General features: G+C 40.2%; 1 protein-coding gene across 11 annotated transcripts in view; it reads right to left on the bottom strand.

Moving 5' to 3' along the window:
* The window catches only part of MIA3 (MIA SH3 domain ER export factor 3), a 54,904-nt gene that overhangs the window by 5,410 nt on the left and 27,487 nt on the right, over nt 1–22,007 (bottom strand). For 8 of the 11 annotated variants that reach the window (XM_045048560.1, XM_045048561.1, XM_023247248.2 and 5 more), the window contains exons 7-19: nt 14,016–14,147; nt 11,075–11,096; nt 10,260–10,348; nt 9,928–10,005; nt 9,734–9,844; nt 8,442–8,513; nt 8,158–8,262; nt 7,357–7,479; nt 7,149–7,260; nt 5,733–5,788; nt 5,551–5,641; nt 5,298–5,436; nt 627–728 (exon numbers count right to left, since the gene is read on the bottom strand). In XM_045048560.1, the coding sequence (XP_044904495.1) occupies nt 627–728; nt 5,298–5,436; nt 5,551–5,641; nt 5,733–5,788; nt 7,149–7,260; nt 7,357–7,479; nt 8,158–8,262; nt 8,442–8,513; nt 9,734–9,844; nt 9,928–10,005; nt 10,260–10,348; nt 11,075–11,096; nt 14,016–14,147 (1,232 nt within the window). Of the gene's footprint in view, nt 1–626; nt 729–5,297; nt 5,437–5,550; nt 5,642–5,732; nt 5,789–7,148; nt 7,261–7,356; nt 7,480–8,157; nt 8,263–8,441; nt 8,514–9,733; nt 9,845–9,927; nt 10,006–10,259; nt 10,349–11,074; nt 11,097–14,015; nt 14,148–15,091; nt 15,348–22,007 lie in introns of those variants that run through there. The other 3 variants (XM_019822232.3, XM_011291137.4, XM_023247251.2) reach the window with 2 other exon arrangements.

Genomic DNA, 22,007 nt, shown 5'->3' with positions numbered 1-22,007 from the left:
CAACTAAAGAATAGTTTCAACAGTCTCACCACACCCCCTTGACTGTAACACCTGCACTCCTGCGGGCTCCGGGCTCCATCCACAGCCTCGTGGTCATAAGAAGAGCATAAGATGATCAAAACTAATATTCATTTCCCTACTATTTACCGGCTGGAGATTCTGAGTTGATACGCTAATCTTCCCGACTGCTCCTCGATGTTCTCAAGCAATCCTGCTAAAGATATCTTTCTCCTCCATTAAGTATAGCCACGGAAGATCTCCCAGAGCTGCCACCCCTGAGTCTATCAAATGGCACAATCGCTTTCATGATTTCCGCTACATCATTACAGCAAACGGCCTTCCGAAAACAATTACTCCAACACACAAAACCCCCCGGAACCGTTGGCACGAACCAAGTTCCCTTACGGTCTTGCCAGTATTGGGTATAAAGAAATGTCTGTTAATGTGACGTTTTTTCCTTTGTTAACCTAAACTTTTTTTTTCCTCACATGAATTAACTGTACTTACACCCTTTGACCGTTTATTTATGTTCTGGGCTACTTTGTTCTACACACTGTAATATGGTTTTTTAAGAAGCCAACAGTAGTTTCCCCGGTCGCTGACCCCTCTTTCGAAGCTGAACTCACTTGTACGTTTTTACTTCCTCTGCAGCCAAAAGCGCCTTTTCATCCGCAGCTGACAGCCGCTGCTCTCGGTCTTGCCGCTCATACTCTTCTTGACTCAGTTTCCTAAGACAAAATCGGTCGTCAGTCGAAAGTGTTTGTCTTCCCAGCGGCCTGAATGCCTCTAAGCACACATCACCTCCCCTCCTCTCTAAAACACACAGCAGACGTACAAAGTCAGGAGAGAGCTCAAACCTGCCATTCAAGGATAAAAAAATCAATCTCTAGCCTATTGGCAAATCACCTGCACTTTCTAATGTCTCATAATTCTTCACTCACCAGTAAAGAAATGTCAAAAACTCTACATGCCCAGGGACAAGTTCCTTGTGCTTAACACAGTGAAAGCCCACTTCCCTGTGGAAGGCCCGGGCTGCTCAACCTCACACAGGTAAGCTTCAGGTAAAGCAAGCGATCATTACTTCTCTTATTTCTACCACAGGAAACCTAGTCACTTTCCTTATTGCTATCATGGAAGGACTGCTTCTCAATCCGAGACGGGTACCACGATAAGAGAGTCAGCCAAAGAAGGCCTTTTAGAACATGTCTTGTAACCTGTGCAATTAACCACAGAACATTCCCACACTTCAGATATGGAACACCTACCACCTATTTCAACGGAATTGTGATTTGAGAACAATCTCAGAACTGGCAACGTCTAGTGAATAAAATAGATACAGAATCCCAGAGGTTGCATTATCAGGATATTACCTACTGGAAACTGGTTTTAACCCAATTAACCTTCAAACTCAAGATGTTAATCTACTATAAAACAGACTGCAATGGCAGCAATGTTGAAAGGTTTAAAAATGCTGTTCTCAGGGCGCCTGGGTGGTTCAAGTCAGTTAGGCACAGAACTTCAGCTCAGGTCATGATCTCAGTTTATGAGTTCAAGCCGTACTTCAGGTGAGCACAAGGCCTGCATCGGGTGAGCCCCACTTCTCTCTCCCTCTCTTCCCTCATGAGAGTCTGTCTCTCTCCCTCTCACTCACTTGTGCCCTCTCTTTCTCAAAAAACATAAAAATAAAAATGCTATTCTCGTTGCCCTTGTACATCTTTGCCCATCAGTCTAATTCAAAAAACACTTAACTTGAAACTTAAATTTCTATGAATCAGAAGCAAAATGAGAAGAGCTATAGTTAAAGGGTTTAATAACAGGAAAGAGAAGGAAGGTTTATATATTCTTTTATACTTAATACTCAGCAAAATATCGTATGAGTGGCTATGATATATTGGTTACCTAGTAAGACGCTAAGTCAAAAGTATGAGCAAAGTACTCTCCCTGCACTAACAAAGCTCACAGTTTACCATGTAAAAGATGCACATAACAAGAGGAAAATCCCTGTCTCTGGCTTAGGAAGAGATGTGAGAAAAGATGAGTCAATGTTTTTTCCAGTGATGAAGGAGTTGGTCTGAGAATACTGAGAACGATTAGAACACTGGACAAAAACATAAAAAATGTGCCTGGAGGCATCAGAGAGCTAATGTATTAGCTAACAAGTGAATATGAGACCAAGTACCAGGAGGAAGAGGAATCTCAGAATTACAAGCCTGGTATCTGAAGCCACCTTTTCCCCAGGTTCATCCCACACACTGAAGACAACAGAGACCTAAGGAGACTGAGCATAGCTTTCAACGGACCCTGGGTTGTAAGAAAAATAAGTGGAGTTCAAGGTTACCAATGACAGGGACCCCCAGTAAAAGCCCTAGGGTTTGGGTTGAGACTCGAAAGAGCTATGCAGACAGGCAATACAGTGTCCTTTGAAGGGATGAGGCCATTTCCGAAGGATCTGAATTGCTGACTGTATTAAAAATCAAATGACCACGTGCTAGAAATAAACTCCCATCTTTTCTGTAGGAAAATCACATCACCCCTCTCATTTCCTCTACAATTAATACACAATTTCTGCCTCTCAATCACTGACCGGGCACTCTACAAGACATCAAGATCAAAATCTAAAAAACGAGGGATGGACCCATCAGGTATCCACACATGGGAATCATCACACACACATCAAAATAATTATGCCTTACATATTCAAGAAAGTAAAAGTCACAATTAACAGATGTTAACAGAAGAGAAACTATAAAACTGAAACACAGTCACTGACATGAACTAAATGAATGACTTCAGCAGCTGATCTGGCAAGCAAAGTGAGATTTTAGCACACTGGGAGACAGGGCAGGTAAAAACCAATCCAGAATGAAGCAAATCCTGGTAAGAATGTAGGGGACACAGGGGAGATCATAAAAAACAGTGTAAATGGAATTTGAAAAGAAGACAGGATGAGGCAGAATACACAAGGACCCCCAAATCAAGAGGTGCCTACGACCCCAAGCAGCATAAATGCACACGAGATGGGGGAGGGCAGGGAAGCAGGGAGACCTGAGTACCTCCCGGTAAAGCTGCTGAAAGTCAGAAAGAATGACTAAGGGCAACGAGGGAAGGGATGAGACGCGTGAACAAGGAAAAGAAGCCTGATCCTGGACTCCTCACAGAGACTATAAAACCGGCAAGTACCTGGGTGCTTCTACAGTGATGACATCAAGCGGCTGCGCACGTGGTGGGGGTGAGGGGCCCTAACGGAGACACGCTCAGACACACCGATCGAATCTGCCACTAAGGGACGTCTTTCAAGTAGAATGAACACGACCCCGAAGGAAAGACTGCAGGTGTGCAGACAACGAAGAACCACAGGAACTATGAATCTGTGCATCGACAGAAGGAAACTGGCCAGAAGGCAGTGCAACAAGACAGGAGAAACATCTGTGGAGGGTAGGTGTCTAGAGAATTATTCGGACAGCACCTAAGGCAGGTGCTAAAGCCCAGAAAGAGGTAAATCCATTAATTCAGGTCAGACTTTGACAAGTTCAGGGTGTATGGTGTGGTCTTTCGGGTAATTAGCTGGAGAGGGGAACGGCAACCTGTAACTACCCAGCGTACACAGGGAAAAAGCAGAATTACTGAAAATATCCAAACACCCCAAAGACAGAAAGAAGGAAGAAACAGAAGAACACAGAACAGGCCATCAATAGAAAGCAAACAGCAACAGGTAGATTTAAATCTAAACATATATTTAGGAGTTACGTTAGAAGAAAAGATGGGCACTCCCCCAGTCTCTTGCTGCAACTCACGTCGGAAAAGATTTGAAGGAACATGAACTTTTCGGGAGGCAGAGGCTGCCAGGGGGAAATACTGCCAAAGGACCTTTCACTGCAGAGAAAGCAGCGCACACAGGCTCCAAGCGGCCACAGGGCAGGACGCGCCCCACGTCGCTACAAGACATGCACCCGAGAGGCAGCTCCCCGCAACTGAGGGCGGTGCCCCACGTGCCCGCGACACGGTCCGGCACCGATCCACAAGACAGTGGGGCATTTCTCAGAGACTGTAAGCACAGGAGGACACGAAGACTCGCGTTTTAGAAAGCTCACTCTGGGCTGAGACAGAATTCGCCGGAGCCTGGAGGAGGGGGTGCAAGAAAGGGAAAGTGGGGAGAGGTGATGAGTCAGGGACTGGCAGGGAAGAGGATATGGGGAGGAAGAGCGGGGTACAAGCCAGGCATGGTGACTCCGCGCATGTCGGGCGAGCGGAATAAAGTAGTGCACGATGACGATCGTCAAGAAAACAACTGCCGTTTAGGACATTCAGATTACTTCTGGTGGCAGAGAAGTGCTCTTGACGAAAGTAACGTAATGAGAAATATTTCTCTGAAAGAGGCCAGGTATTTAGAGGGCTGGCCTGAAAGAAATTTGGAAAATCTAAACTGATTGTGTGGTGAGCCAGGAGTTAGAGAAAACATCAGTGGTATGGTTTCCATGTTTAATGGCATCAGGCAATAGCAGCTTGAGCTTAAATTTCAAAAAGAGGAAGCATGCTTAGCAGGACAAGCCTTCTCAGAAATCCCGGATATGCCGAAGAGTAAAGCAGAGGAGCAAACCCATGTGGCAACTGCCACTGACAAGCTATTTTTAGAGAATGCGGGTATTTTCGTGGAGAAGAAAACGTAAAATGAACTGCAAAAGTGTCTTTCACAAGACACACCTAACTCCAAATCTGAAATCTGTAGATTTCAGGAGATTAATACCTAAACCTACACACCAACCCAGTATTTCGAGATTTAAAACTCCAAACGTCCTTGCCACAATTACACTGTGTGAAGTTTAATGTGAGCATCTGACTATATGAAGTCCAAAACTTAGAACACCTTCCTATAACTAAATATTCCTTCTGGAACATTTATTCTACTAAACATCATGTCCTACAAATCACTCAGGATTCTGAAAGTCTATATATTAAGAAGTAGTAGACCAAGCACAGGACAGATGACAATGCCACAAAAAAAACAAAGTGAAGCTCGTGGTGGAGCCACGACAGGGAGCAGGTGGGTCTCCACACGGCAGGCACAGCGGTGACACCGGCACCGGGAAACTGCGCCGGCCACAATTTCAGACGACTGATTGGAATGGAAGAAAAATGCAAGTTATGGGAAACGAAAAAGAGACAAAGACCAATCTCTACTAACTACGATGGCAAAGCCCCACAAATAATGTTCACAAAAGACAGAATTCTGTCCGGGAGTCCCACGTTTGCTCACACAACACGACACGACAGCGAAGGGCGAGGCGTGAGCATCTTACTTCTGCAGAGCCATCTCCTTCTGCTGATACAGTTCGTTCAGAATCTCCACCTTCTGCCTCAGGGTTTTGCATTCGCCTTCCAGGCCGGCTTTGGCCGACTGCAGCGAACTGCGCTCCTCTTCCAATTTCTTTATCTGGTCTGTGAAGGATAAAACAGCTGGGCTGTGTGTGCACACGGGACTTGCAAACTGGGGGCAGAGGGATGCGAGAGGGGGTAAGAAACGCAGCACCTTCTTCTCAGGAAGCAGCCTACCTTCCAGGTTGCATTTAGTAGACATCGAGGCTCTAAGCTTAAATTGTAGAAGTTTTAGATCCTCTTCGACTACTGATATTGCAGTTTGCGTCTAAAAATTCCAAAAGAGAGAAATAGTCTTACAAGGGAGGCACAGTGAGAATTCACAGGCACTCATGGTACTCCGCAAAAAAAGATCATACCCGAGAAATGTCCATCATCTGCTTAATTTGATTTTTCATCTTCTCATTCCGGTCACCTAAAATACAAAACGCTTTAATCGCTTTTTCCTCCTTTGCTTTTTAAGTATATTTTCTTGATTTCTCCAAAAGTAAACAATTACAGTATTCAAACTTTCAAAGGAAAACCAAATTAACCAATACAACTGATGATGCTCCATGACTTTTAAGAGAATTGCAAACTTAGATTCAAAAAGTAAATCCCTAGTTTGCACAAGAAAAATGGTATCTGTGCCATTCTCAAATAAGAAGGGATGTGTGAATGAAGGCTCTTCTCTCTCAGGTCAGGTATCTTATTTATTATTATTATTTTTTAAATCTACTTGTTTGTTTTGAGAAAGAGCATGGGCGCGCACATACACGCAGACACACACACACACACACACACACACACACACACACACACGAGTGGAGGAGGGGTGAGGGGGCAGGGGAAGCGCAGACAGAGAATCCCAAGCGGGCTCCCTCCTCACTGTCAGCACAGAGCCTGATGCAGGCCTCGATCCCACAAACTGTGAGATCATAACCTGAGCTGAAATCAAGAGTTGGATGCGTAACCAACTGAGCCACCAGGTGCCCCTCAGGTATCTTATTTAGAAAGACTTACTGTCCTGTTCTCCCCTTGAATCTGCTACCAGGTGTGGTTGAAAACACCCGCTATGCAAGCAATATCCAACTTGAAAAAGTGTCTAGAGGGGCGCCTGGGTGGCGCAGTCGGTTAAGCGTCCGACTTCAGCCAGGTCACGATCTCGCGATCCGTGAGTTCGAGCCCCGCGTCGGGCTCTGGGCTGATGGCTCAGAGCCTGGAGCCTGTTTCCGATTCTGTGTCTCCCTCTCTCTCTGCCCCTCCCCCGTTCATGCTTTGTCTCTCTCTGTCCCAAAAATAAATAAATGTTGAAAAAAAAAAAATTTAGAAAAAGTGTCTAGAAACATGTCCCTCATCAGTAAACACTGCTACCCTTTAGCTCCACTCTCTGGGTCTCAAGTAGTCTATGGCTCCCACCACCTCAGTGCTCCTAAAATTGGTTGTAGGCCTTAAAACCACAAAGCTACACAGATGATGGGCACTAAATTTAAATGTCATCTCCACGGCACTGAGAAATAAATTTCTCCTGCTATTCAGTGCTCAGTACTTGGAGGGGGAGTCACGACTATGCTGCTCTAGATGGAAAAGCAGAGTCTGTGCTCACGGCACACCCACTGCTATACCACGCCCCGCCACCCACCTCTGCCCAATGCACACAAACGTGTGCACAAGTCCAGTGATTTGCGTCTACAACTCTAGCACTTACGAGGAAGTTCACTCGGCCAAAAAGAGCAGTGGTGTACTTAAAGACAGGAACACAAAAAGAGGTCCAACCTCCCTGAAACCCATCTTACCTCCCACTTCTCCATTTGCTAATTCATCCATCTCATTTCCTCCTTTATTCTGACCCTCAGATTCAGATTCACAATCTAAGCGATTCAACTGTGTAATGCAATTAGTCAAAGCCTAGAAAAAAAGCAAAGGGGTATTAGAAAGAGCCTCTCAAAAAGATTTCGTGGGAGTTCATGAGAATTAAGCATGTATTCAAGAGAATAAACTTACGTTAATATTATCATCTTTGTGAGTAAGAGCTACTTCCAAATTTTTCTGAGACTTCTCAAATGATTTAATTTGTTCACTAAGCTCAGCATGTGATTTACTCCAATCTTTGATTTCTTGCTGCAACTGAAATGTTAAAACACATGAATTTCCAAAGGCTAGGGCTTTTGCACTGGACATGTCAGGACCATGTGAATGACACAGGGAAGCAGGGGGCCATGCTACTCTTCACTGTCACTATGGACTGAGGCCTTGGTGAAGGGAGAGGGGGCAATGGCTCCTACCCTCAGAACTGCAGTGAGAACATGAGAGTTGTCAAGGAAGTCGATCCAGTTTGCTGTACCCTTCAGAAAACTGCAGCCACTTCAAATAATTCACTTCAGTAGGAACCCAGGAGCACATCTCCCTGTCTCCCATGTCCACTGCAGGTCATGTAACCTTCCCTTGTCAGTGAAGCAGTTAATTGCTCAAAGGAGGGTTATGAATACCAAATTCTTTGGTCAAGAAGCAAATCCATCATCCCCCTGAGGCTATTCAAGTTAGTAACTGGTTGGTATTTGACAAGGAAAAGACTAAACACTCTGATAGCTATAAGGAATTGTAGAGAACAGAAAATCCAGAACAGATGGAAGATATATACATGAACTCAATTTTGGGAGCACAATTTAAACTTTGCATATCTAAGAATAGAGTTCTGCATACATATTTCATTTCCCTAAAAAAAGATCTGAAAAAAGATACTCAAGAGGTAATGATACTCGGTCCCCTAGTTCACATAATCTAGGATGTTAAACTTTCCTTTACCTGCTCTTTCTTCTTCTTAAGCCTAGCATTTTCTTCTTGAACCCGATGGCATTCAGACTTCACCTTCTCTTCGCTAAGTTTAGCTTCATTAAGAGCAATCTGAACCTAATGCAAAACACTATTAGTGAATTAATTCCAAAGGGGAGGTGGGGTGGGGAGGTGTTACACTTTCTCAATTAGACATCGTATAGTTTTCATTTATTGCATATCCTAACAAAAATCAAATGTCTGCTCCTCAACAAAACTAAGGCACGCAATCCTGCAGAAATTACAGACAGCTTTACCTCTGAAAATTCGGAGGCATTCACTGAAATAACATCCTTTAACTTCTCTATAGACTTCTTGTTTTCCAGAATCTGCCATGTGGAAAAAGAACACACACAAAAAAATGTGGTAGAATTTTAGTAGAAGAGTGGGATATATGCTAGAAAGATGAAACATCATTCCAGGGCCATCCCCTACTTCTCAGGTAAAAGCAGGTGATTCACTTTCAGCCGAGGAGAAAAGTCAAGGTAAAGAGGTAAGGAAAGAAAAAAATAATCGGAGCTCTATCACATGCCATCTACAACCTTCCCGACTGTGAGATAACGTGGTAGATGACCAGACCAAAAAGGGGAAAGAAAAAAAGAAAGAAAAAACAAACTTTCACATAATCTAGTTCAAATCAATGGTTTTTCCTATTGGTAGGGGAAAAAAAATCCCCAAGGTCACTTTAAAAATTCTCTTGGGGCACCTGGGTGGCTCAGTGGGTTAAGCATCCGACTTCCACTCAGGTCATGATCTCGCAGTTCGTGAGTTTCAGCCCCACGTCGGGCTCTGTGCTGACAGCTCAGGCTGGATTCTGTGTCTCACTCTCTGCCCCTCCCCTGCTTGCGCGCTCTCTCTCAAAAATAAACTTTAAAAAAAAAATTAAAAATCCTCCTGCCTGAACTGAAAAATGGTTGGCCTTGAGGCAGAATACACAAATAAATCTCACTTATAGAATTCCAAATAATTTGTGAAGATACTGCCTCCTCAAGGAGGTGGTGCCTACTCTTCAGGCTCTCGGCTGGGGGCCGCGTGCAGTCCCTTCCTTCCAAAGAGAACAGCACACCAAGAGTGGGAACCGGTGAACAGAGCGGAGAAAGCTGGCAAATACCGGATCAACCCGGTGCACAAGCTCAACTGGGTGTGCCGTGTATGGGAACCCCCTAGACCAGCACTGCAACCTTTCTGAAATTCTAAAACTGTTCCAAAAGGCTTGTTTTAAAAAGGATCATGCAAAACAAAAAAAAAGTACTAGAACTGTTCGACTGGGCTACGGTTTCTTAGTTGTTCCATATGTTTCAGAGGGCAGAGCCAAGCAATACGAAAATTACCCAGGGCTAAGAACACAAATACTTCTTAGAGCCATAAAAATAACAACTTGTGGTACTAGCATTTAAGATTCTATGAAGACGGATGGGTGCGGGTTCAACTTCCCTGACTCCCACTCTTCCTTTAGTTAAAGCATGGGAAAATGCAGAGTTTAATTCACCCGCCCCTACATGGCAGTTAGAAAGCAAAATCACAGTAATGCCTTGCAGCAAAACTTTACCAAGTCCTGATTCTTTGCATTCTGTTCTCTCTCGGATTCTAACATAACACGCAGATTTTTTGCTGTATCATCCAGAAGTTCATTCGTTTCTTCAAGTTTCTTGATTTTATCCTATTAACAGACATTAATAGTAATTACTCACTATTTTTCTTTTGTTTTTAGAATGTAATCTCAAAAAGAGAAGGGATTTTTACCTTAAATTTAACTGCTTCATCAGACAGAATCATATTCTGTTTCTTGGTTTCCTGAACATGTTTCTTTGATTCCTTGATCTATAGAAAATAAAGCACTCAGAATTAAGAAATGTAAATCACAGTGCTATCCAAACATACCTCTGAGTAGGTAACCCCTTAGAGAAGAAAACAATACTTTACACATAGGATGACTACTTCCGATTTGGATGGTTTGCAGGAAATAATGAAATTTTAAAATAACCATAATAACTGAACTATGATACAGGAAGAAATAATCCAAGCTGGAATCATGAGGGAATATACTGAAATAAATACTGAAAGAATAATTATACCTTCTGTTCATAATTTGACAATTTTTGTACAAGTTCTGCATTTTCTTTCATGATATTCTTCAACTTCTCAGAAATCTGCTGTTCAGTGACTAGAAGGGAGGGGAAATCCATAAGATTACTATGATCACTAAATAAAACTGAATTACCCAATGTATCAGCAGTATGCTACCTAGCACTATGAAGGAAAAGGACTCCCGAACATAACTATTATGCCTTCAAAAAAGCAATCTGTAGCTGACAGCAATAAGGGTATAAAAATACTACTAAAATTTAAGAAAAATATGATAAGGACCTTTACTTCAATGAGAAACTCCAATTTAAATTTATTTCAAAGATAGGAAGTAGAATAAAATACTTCAGCTTGATATCCTTCCCTTTATGAAGTACCTTTCTTCTTAGTAAATGTGATCATTTTGGATACATGTCATTTACAAAAAGAAAGAGACAATAAACATAAGCACGTAGATTTACATCTCTAGTCCTCAAATTACCTTCCTAAGTAAATGTATAGTGTTGGTTACACCGTAGCACAGGAACACTGTTCACATTGACACGTCTGCCCCAAATCAAACTAGTCATCTTCTTCCTACTCCCACAATTTGTCCCATCTCATCTCCTGTTTCATTTGGTGGCATCACCAACTACTGTGTCATCCAAGCTAGCAACCTGGATTAGTAAAATGTTCAGGAGTGAATAAGTGAATCAGGCATCAGAAGTCATTGTTATCTACTTCTAGCTTACATACAGAATCAACTCAGATCAAACACCAATACTGGGGGGAAAGTACAAGTAACAAAATAAGCCTAAATATTTACCTTGATATACTCTATTCTTTACCTAGAAGGAAAAAAAATTAGATGTCAAAACGTTAACAGAAATATTATAGTATTATATAATATTACAGAAATAATATATACAAGTCAAATCATAACTAAATGAAAATTTAATGACAGGTTCAAAATAATAATCTGTAAGATTAAAAGTAACAAAAGGTTAAAAAGCATTTCAAATCTAATTGGTAGTGATACCTCATAGTTTCTGATAAATAAAAGCACTAAAGTGAATACCTCATTTTGCAACTAAAGGTCTTTTTATCTATTAAAAGAGCACCGATCTTATTAAATAAGCAAGCACTTAACATTAATAGTGGAAATGGGTCTTTTCATATTAAATACACTAATGCTTCTTTTACCTGAAATCATTCATTTGACAACCCGAAACAGCCAGAATGAGGTCTAGAAACAATGATCATTCAAAGAGACTCTCAGGAAACAAGATAAAAGGCATAATCTTTGTACTAAGATAACGTCTCTTTCTCTCACCAGAAAACATCTTAAATCCTATTAAAAGTTGGCAACTGGATGGGGCACCTGGGTGGCTCAGCCAGTTGACTGTCCAACTTTGGCTCAGGTCATGATCTCACAGTTCATGACTTTGGGCCCCACGTTTGGCTCTGTGCTGTCAGCACAGAGCCCGCTTTGGATCCTCTGTCCTCCTCTCTCTCGCTGCCCCTCCCCAACTTGCGTGCTCTCTCTCAAAAATCAATAAATGTTAAAAAAAAAAAAAAAAAAGTTGGCAATTGGCTGAGTTTAGAAATCTAATAAACTAGAGCATCTCATTTTCCCAAATCTTTAAACACAGTGGTCCTCAACCTAAAAGGGAAAGAAGACTGCTAGAGGAAAATTCACAAACAAGAGAAATGACAACTAACCTCTACCTCATCTCTAAAGATAGCATTGAAGTATAGGGTTATAAAACCTAAGCGATACTCAATTTGTTTTAAATTGTATCACCGAACGTCTTTGTGACCCAGAATTTATGTCCACGTTCAAAAGTTACAAAATGGTAATGAGATACCCAAATCAGTCCATAAATCATCCATGATATCTTATTATTAGAGTATCTAACACCACTTCTAATAATGTCATTATAGGAAAATGCAGTCCGAGTTCCAACATGGAAAGAAATGGCTGTTTCTCTAATGTCACAGCCTTGCTAATGAGAGACTAAGCTTCTTTTGCACCAGATTTCTTTTTCACCCAGATCAGCAGGCAGGAGGAGGCAGGGAAGAAGCAAGAACCAAGCAAATTAAGAGCAGGGCCCATGGTTCCAAAGTCAAACATAGAGGCTGAGAAGCAGCAGTTAGAACATAAAGCCCACCTCACCCTGTGAAAATGTAAACAGGTTTTAGGATTTTTTAGATGGGAGAAACAAGAGTGGGAAACAAAAAACATTTTCACCTTTTCCCCCTTCCACTCATCCTCTCTATGCTCCCTTTCTCCTCTCATCTGAGGAAAAGTCCTGTGAGGTTAAAAGACTCTTCACAGGAATCCAGGCAAAAGACCTTTCTCTTTAAGTGACTTTACCATCACTTGTGCAACGAGAGAAAGTTTGTGAACAATGATATGTCTGATAAAACTAAGAAATCAGAAAAATACTCAAGTTTAGGAAGACATGCATCCAATACTTTTGGCTACTTTAACTATTAAGCTTCAACTGACACTGAAAGCTTGTCATCTGGAAAGCTCATTCACACGGAATGATTTTTTTCTCCAATTACATGATAACCATGAAGCAAAATGAAATATAGTCACAAGTACAAATATGCATAAGTGTACACACATACACACATGGATAAGCACCAAAGACCAATTCCGCACAGACAGAGACTCTAAGGAATAAAAATTTTAGTAAGTATTTCTCTGGATACTAACATAATCTGTATTTCTAAATAAAAAGATCTTCTACGGGCACAATTAACACATGACCAAATCAGAAAATCTGTGAAACAGATACAATTGGAAAAAGACTGAAAAATTACCTAGTGTCCTAGATACAAATATTTCTTTTACTATTTTGTTGTTTTGTAGCATTTTTTTGTTTGTACATGTATTTATATAATATACATTTATCTATACTTTAAGGTCTTGATTTCCGCTTTTTTCCACTTAATATTAAACTGTGAGCATTTTCTAGGCTCCAGTGTCTTTGAAATACATACAGTTAGAGTTACCTAGTATCCCATTATACGGATATACAAGAATTGAACAATTCCCCTGCTATGAATCGTTTAGTTTGTACCAAGTTTTCACTCTAATAGTGTTCCACTGAACACCCTTACACAAGATTTTTAATGCATGATCAGTTATTTCCTTAGAATACATTATAAGACATGACAATATATTATAATAAAAGGATATAAAAATTTTAAGGATTCTGATATATACTATTTAAGTGCTTTTCAAGATAGCTGTAAAAGTTCCCCATTCATTAGAAATGTACAGGGGCACCTGGGTGGCTTAGTTGGTTAAGTGTCCAACTTCAGCTCAGGTCATGATCTTGCAGCTAGTGGGGTTAAGCCCTGCGTCCGGCTCTGTGCTGACAGCTCAGAGCCTGGAACCTGCTTCCAATTCTGTGTCTCCCTCTCTCTCTCCGCCCCTCCCCCCACTCACACAATCTCTCTCTCTCAAAAATAAACATTAAAAAAAAAAAAATTTAAAAAAAAAAGGTATATAAGTGCTCAAGTAGGTATACATACACTTAACCTTTAGATTTTTACCTAAGATTCATAAATTGAAGTTTTCCCATTAAGATTAAGTCTTTGCTAACAAAGATTACACTGAATTATTTCACAAGATTAATTTAGATTATAAGCATTTGTGTTCATGTTAGTAACTGAAGAAAAAAACAAAAGGGCCAGTGATTATAAAATATCCTTTGTCTTGATGAGTCAAGGCATAAGTTTAATTTACTCACAACAAGGACAGTTCTCCAGAAGAAAATGGCAAATGACACGATTCCCAAGAAGGCTGTGATAAGTACAGGCTTCCATGGCAATCCATAAAAATCAGGCCCAGGCTGAACATCATCAGGCAATGTAGCAACCAACTGAAACAGAAATATTAGAAATAGCAAACCATGAGGAAATTTACAATAGAGCAGTCACAAAGAGTCATCCACAGAAATTCGAAATGAACCTCCATGAGAAAACTTCTCCATCAAAAATCTTCAGTCGCTTCCACTGCTTCAATAAAGCTGGGATACTGGCAGCCCATTTCTTGTTTGGCATGAAGTGTTTCTGAATATCATGAAGCTAAATGTCTTTAAGCTGAACATGTATTTCCACTTCACAATAGGTCTTAACCACATCATGTTGTCTAAGACCTGTCTAGAATCTCTGGATCGTACTTTCCTCTTAATTTTTATGAGTTAAAAAACCACATGAAACAAAAAATTGAACACCCTAGAGAAATAATCACCTTTCGTGGCTGCAAATAAAACCAAAATGATAATGAATAACACAAATGATATGTTTTTCCTCTAAGATTTTAAATCTTAATTCTCTTCTATTCTTATATAAAAACAAATGCTGAGTAAGCTCAGACAGCTCCTGATAACTGGTCTAGACTGCTCTGATTAACCATCTTCTGCATAACCCAAAGCCTTTCATTTAAATGTTTCCTGGAATACATTTGTGTTAAACACCTGCCGGCTTCTACACTTTAACTGCCCTCTACGAATACACAAGTAACTATCACACCGGCCCCATTCCCCAACAGTGCCAGGGTCGCTGGAAAAGGACCCGAAGAAATCGTGACCGCAAAAGTAACACCATGCCTGGTACAATTTAAGTAATCAATAACAAATGAGCAAGTGACGAAACCTTAAACACACTCCCCCTTTCCTCTCTAAACAGCACCACGACGCCTCGCCTGCCTCGGGCCTGACCCCACTCCGTTTCTCCCTCCCCCGGTCAGCACGCCCACTCCGCTCAGAACTCGTCTACCCGCCTGCCAGAGCTGGGGTCCCTCCCTGGGAGCGGGGACCGTCACCTCCAGTAGCTTGGCTATGAGGGCTGCGTAGAACACCGACAGGGGTCCCAGAAGTTCCGGGTCCCCCGGGGAAGCGGTGACAGAAGGCACAGTGGCAGGAACTGAATCCATTGTGTGGGGATGGCCGAGCAGAGGCGACGTTTCCCCGTGAACAGCACTGGGACCCCCTCCCCTCTTTCACCGTTTCCTCCTTCGGAAAGGAGCCGGCCGAGGAGGCGGACACTGGGAGTGAACTTCGCCTTCCCCCCGCCGCTGGCACTTTCCCCCAACGCCTCCTGGAAAACACGTCATCAGACACTGCCCCTGAGAGGCCGTAAAGGCGCCTACGGAGGCCGGCCCGCAGTGGGCGGGGCCACGGCGGCACAAACCAATGGCGGAGCGAGGCAGCGAAGAGCAAACAGACCTGCGCGGAAGAAGAGGGAGGCGCGGCTCTTGGACGCTCACCTGCCACAGGAACTGGTGGAGACCGCCTGATTTAAAGGGCCCCGGGGGCTATAAGGAGGAGCAGGGGCTGGGGACAGACCCGCCACTCACGCCCCTCAGCCACTCACGCCCCTCAGTGCCGGCCTTGTGTCACTGCGTGCCAGGACCGCAACCGCACGCATCTGTCCTACAGCCCACGCGGGAGAGCAGCCTCTCCCGCCCCCTAGTAAGGACCGGGGCTGCGCCTCGGTCCCCTGGGCCAGGCTTCCTTCCCCCGCATCTCCAGTGCCCCGCTCAACTTGTCCCCTTCCTACGCCACGAGCTGGCCGGCCCACACTCTTGCTGATGCCCCGTAATAACGCTGCTTCTAAGGAGCCACGTCATTACGCACCATGCGAAAGGGTTCAGTTCTGGGTTCCGTACTTGACAGTGATGTGCCTTGTGGGAAAGGGCGAGGATTATATGTAAACTCCTTCTAAAAGTTGTAGAAAGTGGGGACATTTACCCTGGAGGGAAAATAATGTTTGCAAATCTTTAAAGGTACATCTTCAAGTTTAGTATAACGTCAATTCGGAAGAATAATCAGGAAAATTCTGAAAACGAAGAGCAATGGAGGGGAGGTGGAAAGGGAGGGGAAGGCAGGCTCTGCAATTAAAATAGTTAAGTAAGGTACTGACCCAAGAATACAGATTATGGAACAGAATAGAAAATCCAAAAATACACCCAACTGCATTAAAAATTTGGTATATAATACGTCAGTTGGGGGGGGAAGCCTTTTTAATAAGCGGTATTAGCATAACTAAATAAACCATACGGAAAATGATAAAATTGGTTTTCATAATAAGTTACAAATGATCAGACACCTGATTGTAAAAAAAATGAAAACAAGTACTAGGAAAAACATGGGTAAATTTCTCAATGTATTATGAACAAAACCTTTCCAATTATGTCTCAAAATCCAAAAGATTTGCAAACTACTTAAAAATAAAAAAAAAAATTTGTCCAGCCCCTGCATACAAAAAATGCAGAACAAGCAGTTTGACGATGACAACCTGAGAAAACATATTGCAGCATTAGAGACAAAGGGTTAATATTCCTAAAATATAAACCGTACAGATAGAGAAGAAAGCAGCCAACAAACCTACAGAAAAAATGGGCTGAAAAACTGAACAAACAGTTCTCAGGAAAAGACCTAGGAATAGCTCACAAGCCTATGGAAACATGCTCACACATAATAAAAGACCTACAAATTAAACCTACACTGAGATACCATTTCTTATCCTGGCAAGATCTAAACATCTGACAACATACTCTGCTGGTGAGAGAATGTAGGAGAATATTCTACACATACATTGCTCATCATTACACAAGATGATACAACCTCTGTGAAAGGGAATTTAGCAACATCTCCCCAAATTACTCATGTATTTACCTTTTGATGTAACAATCTCACTTCCAAAGATCTCAAAGATACCGTGTGTACAACAAATGGTGAAAAGATAATATGCACAAAATTATGTTATCCCAGCATTTTTACAGTAACAAAAGACTAGAAACAACCAAAATGTCCATCAATAGAAGAGTTGCTGAATACACTAAAGGAAACTGTGAAACTGGAAAAAAAAATTAATAGATTTTATATACTGCCAGAGTATGATTTCCCGATTTTTTTTTAAAGGGGTGGAGAAAAATACATAGAATACTACTTGTATATTAGAAAGTAACAAGGGACAAATATATATATATATATATATATATATACGTATGTATATATATATATATATGTATATATATATATGTTTTGTTTTTTTTTTTTTTTACGGCTCTGAGATAAAATTCACATGCAATAAGCTACACAAAGTGCAGTCTGGTATTCATATGGTGACATATGAATACACCTGTGAAACCCCGATCACATTCAAACTGAATATACCCTTCACCTCCACAAGTCCTCTCCTCCCCTTGGTAATCCTACCTCCTGCCACTTGCTGACTGGGCCCAACCCCACGCCAAGCAGAATTTCTATAATAGTTCACATTTCCTGCAGTTTTATATATGGAATACATAATACACCATGTAATCTAATTCTCTGGCTTATCTCAGCCTAACTGGAGATTCACCCATGTTGCTCCCATACATCAATAGGTTCTCATTGCTTTTTATTTCTCAATAGCATTCCATTGTATGCATATATCACAGTTTGCTTATTTATTCAGCTGTTGATCTGCGTTTGAGGGCCCCCCCACCCCCGCCAATTTTTGGCTTTTACAAATAGAGGGGCTATGTATATTGATATACAAGTCCTTTTATGGATGTAGAATTTATCAGGGGTACATGCTTAGCAGAGGGATGACTGGATCATTTGACATCTACTTTTTTAAGAAGCCGACAAATGGTTTTCCAAGGTGATGTGCCTTTTACACACTGCCCATCAGCAGTGTGTATTTCCAGCTCCTCCACACCTTCTCCCATACTTAGTATTTTAATTTTAATCGCTTTTTAATTTTAGTCAATCTAATAAGCATATAGTGATAATTCATGGTGGTTTAAATTTGCATTTCCCCGAGAAGTAATGATGTGCATTTTTAAAATGTGCTTATTTCTTATGCACATATCTTCTTTGGTGAAGTGTTACTTTACTGAGTTATTTCTTATTAAGTGAGCTTTGATAGTTCTTTATATATTCCAGATAGAAGTCCTTGTTCAGGTACATGCTTTGCAATGATTCTCTCCTAGTCTGTGGCTTGTCTTTTCATTCACCTAATAGTGTATTTTGGAAAGCATAAGTTTTTATTTTGATGAAATCCAAATTATCAAATTTTTCTTTTATGAATGAATCCTGCTTTTTGTGTCAAACCTAAGAAATCTTTGGCTTAATTTTTTTTCTAGACGTTGTATAGCTTTAGGCTTTACATTCACTTCTATGAAGCATTTTGAGTTAATTTAGGTTTGACTGAGGTATGGTTCAATGTTTTGCACAGGGATATTTACAATAGTTCTAGTACTGTTTGTTGAACAGACTTCTCCTTCTCCACTCTGTCTCTCCTCCTTTGTCTGAAGCCCACTGCCGGGTGGTATGGATCTACTTCTGGGTTGTCTATTCTCTGTTCCAATAATCTTCTTGTCTCTCTTTACACTGATACCATGCTCTCCTAATTACCACAGCTTTATTCTAAGTCTTGAAATCAGGTCATGTTTATGCTGTTCTAGGCCCCTTGAATTTTCCATAGGAATTGTACAATCAGCTTGTTGTTTTCTAAATAAAAAAAAAATCCTGGTGAGACTTTGATCAGGATTACGTTGACTCTGGGGATCACACAGGGGAGCTTAATATTTGATATACCGTTTGTCACAGTGACAATATGATAGCATAACAATATTTAGTCTTCTCTTGAACAATGTATATCTGTCCGTGCATTTAGGTCTTCAATTTATATCCGCAATATTTTATAGTTTTCAACTATAGGTCTCACAGTTTTACCAGATTTATCCTTAAGCAATTCGTATTTTTTGATGCTATTTTGCACTGAAAGGTTTTTTTAAATTTCAATTTCCAATTGTCTGCTACAATTTTACTCCTTCCTTCCCAATCTGTATGCTTTATTTCTTTTTCTTGCTTTAGTACACTGGTCATTGCCTCACTGTGCCCCACTATAATGCTAAACAGGTGTGGTGAGAGTGAACATCCTTGTTTTGTTTCTGATCATAAGGGGAAGCATTTAATTATTCACCATTAAGTATGACGTTAGTTGTGAGTTTTTCATAGAGGCTATTTTAAGCCCCTGTCTATTCCTAGTTTGCTGATTACTTCTTTTTTTTAATATCTGTAATCAACATTGGATTTGTTCAAATGCTTTTTCTGTGCCTGTAGAGCAGAACATTTGGAAGTTATTTTTAAAATGTGTTAATATGTGACTTACATTGATTGATTTTCTAATGTTAAATGAACTTTGCATTCTTGGGATAAGCCATACTTGGTCATTATGTATTATCATTTTTATAGATTATTGGGCTTGATTTGCTACAATTTTATTTAGAATTTTTGTGCCTATGCTCGAGAGATACTGGTCTGTGGTTTTCTTTTTTTGTTCTATCTTGGTCTGGTTTGAACTGTGATGTATTTTCTCATCTTCAATTCTCTAGAAGAGTTTATATAGAATTAATACTATTTCTTCCTAATATGTTTAACTGAATTCACCAGTGAAGCCATCTGGACCTGGAGTTTTCTTAGCAGAAAGGTTTTTAACAAAAAATGCAATTTCTTTAATAGCCCTAAGGCTTGAGTAGGCTTTTGCAATCTCTGTCTGAGATGGAATTTCTTCATCTCATCTAAACTATCAAATAAACAAAAATTATTCATAACATTCCCTTTTACTGTTTTAATTTCTGTAGAATCTGTAGTGATGTCCCTGTGTGATTGCAGATCTTGGTAGTTTGTGTTTCCTCTTTTATTTCCCTGATCACTGGCTAGTGGTTAATCAATTTTATTAATCTCAAAGAACCAGCTTTTGTTTTCATTGGCTTTCCTTTTTATTTTCTGTTGAGTTATGCTCTTTATTTCTTGTCTTCTGCTTCTTGAGGATCAATATGCTCTTCTTTTTCTAGTCTCTTATAGTACAAACTGAGGTCACTAATCTGAGATCTTTCTTTTTTTCTAATATATGGTGCTATAACTTTCCAAGTAATGCTTTACTGTTATTGCACAAACTTGATATGCTGTTTTCATTTTCATTCTGCTCAAAATACTGATTTCCCTCTTCTTTAACCCAGAAGTTATTCAGAAGTATGTCATTTGGTTTCCAAATATTTGGAAATTTTCAAGAGATCTGTTACTGCTTTCTAACTCAGTTTTACCATGTCCAGAAAACATACTTTGTATGATACGAATCTTTTTTATTTTTTGAGATTCGGTTTATGACCCAGAATATGATTTATCTTGGTAGATGCTCCATGTGCACTCAAAAAACATATATATTCTGCTCTTCTAGGATGTTCTATAAATGTCCATCAGGTCAAGTTGGTTGACAATGTTGTTCACATCTTCTAGAACCTTATTCATATTGTCTATTCTATCAACTACTTAGAGAAGGATATTGAAATCTCTAATTATATACATATATCTATTTTTCCATTCACTTCTATCAACTTTTGCTTCGTGTACTTTAGAGCTCTATTATTAGGAGTCATTGTTATGACTAATGACTACTTTATCCTAGAAAGTAACTTTCTTTATCCCTGTTATATACTTTGCTCTAGAATCTACTTTGGTATTAATACAGCCACTCTAGCTTTCACTTGACTACTATTAGCATGAGATATCTTTTTCAATCTTTTCAGTTTTAACCTTTTTATGTCTTTTTAAAGTATGATTCCTGACGGCATCTATTTGGATCCTGCTTCTTTACCCAATCTAACCACGTCTGTCTTTGAATTGGGGTATTTAGACAACTTATATCTAATGTGATTACTTATATGATTAAGTTTAAGCCTAGGCATCTTTTTTTCTATTTATTCCATCTGTTCTTTGTTCCCTTTTTGCTCTTATTCTGGCTTCTTTCAGATCATTGAGTCTTCTTAATGATTCTAATTTCTCTCTTCTCTTGTTATTTTAGTGTTTTAGTGGTTGCTTTAGGGTTTATAGTGTATAACTTATCACAGTCCACCTTCAAGTGATACTGTACTACTTCATGTGTATAGTAAGCACTTTATAAGAGTTATTACCACTTCTCCATCTCCTGACCTTCATGTTATTGTTGTCCTGTATTTTATTTTGTGTATTTTTGAAACCCTATGCTATAAGAAGTTACATTTTAAAAACATTTAAATAGTAAGATGATGGTTTTATATATGTACTTACATGGTTACCATTTCTGGCACCCTTCACTCCTTTGTGTAGTTCCACTATTTCCACCTATTGCCATTTTCCTTATGCCTAAAGGTCTTCCTTGAACATTTCTCAAGGCACAAGTGTGCCAGTGAATTCATTCAGGTCTTGTACATTGGAAAAAAAAATCTTCATTTAATCTTTGCTTTACAGAATTATCTTCCTTGGTATGATATTATAAGTCAACAATATTGTTCTTCAAGTATATTAAGAGATTTTATTCTACTGTATTCTGCCACGCGTTCTGATAAGAAATCTTGATGTCAACCTTATCTTAATCCTTCTCTATGTAAAGTGTCTTTTTTTCTCTGCTTTTAAGATTGCTATTTATCAGGTACTTTTGAGCAATTTGATGATGATATACCTCAGTGCAGTTTTCTTCATGCTTCTTATGTTTGGGTTTCATTGAACTTCTTGAATATGTGGATCTATAGCTTTCATGAATTTTAGAAATTTTCAACCATTACGTCTTTAAATCTGTTTCTGGACACCTCTTCAATCCCGTCCTCCAGTGATTCCAGCTCCATTTACTAGGCTGCTTGAAAGTGTCCCACAGCTCACAGGGAATCTGATGAGTTTTCTTGAGTCTTTTTTCCCTGTGTATTTCAT

This window comes from Felis catus, chromosome F1 (genome assembly GCF_018350175.1).
Source record: "Felis catus isolate Fca126 chromosome F1, F.catus_Fca126_mat1.0, whole genome shotgun sequence".
Lineage (NCBI taxonomy): Eukaryota > Metazoa > Chordata > Mammalia > Carnivora > Felidae > Felis > Felis catus.
This window is presented reverse-complemented; position numbering and strand designations above follow the sequence as displayed.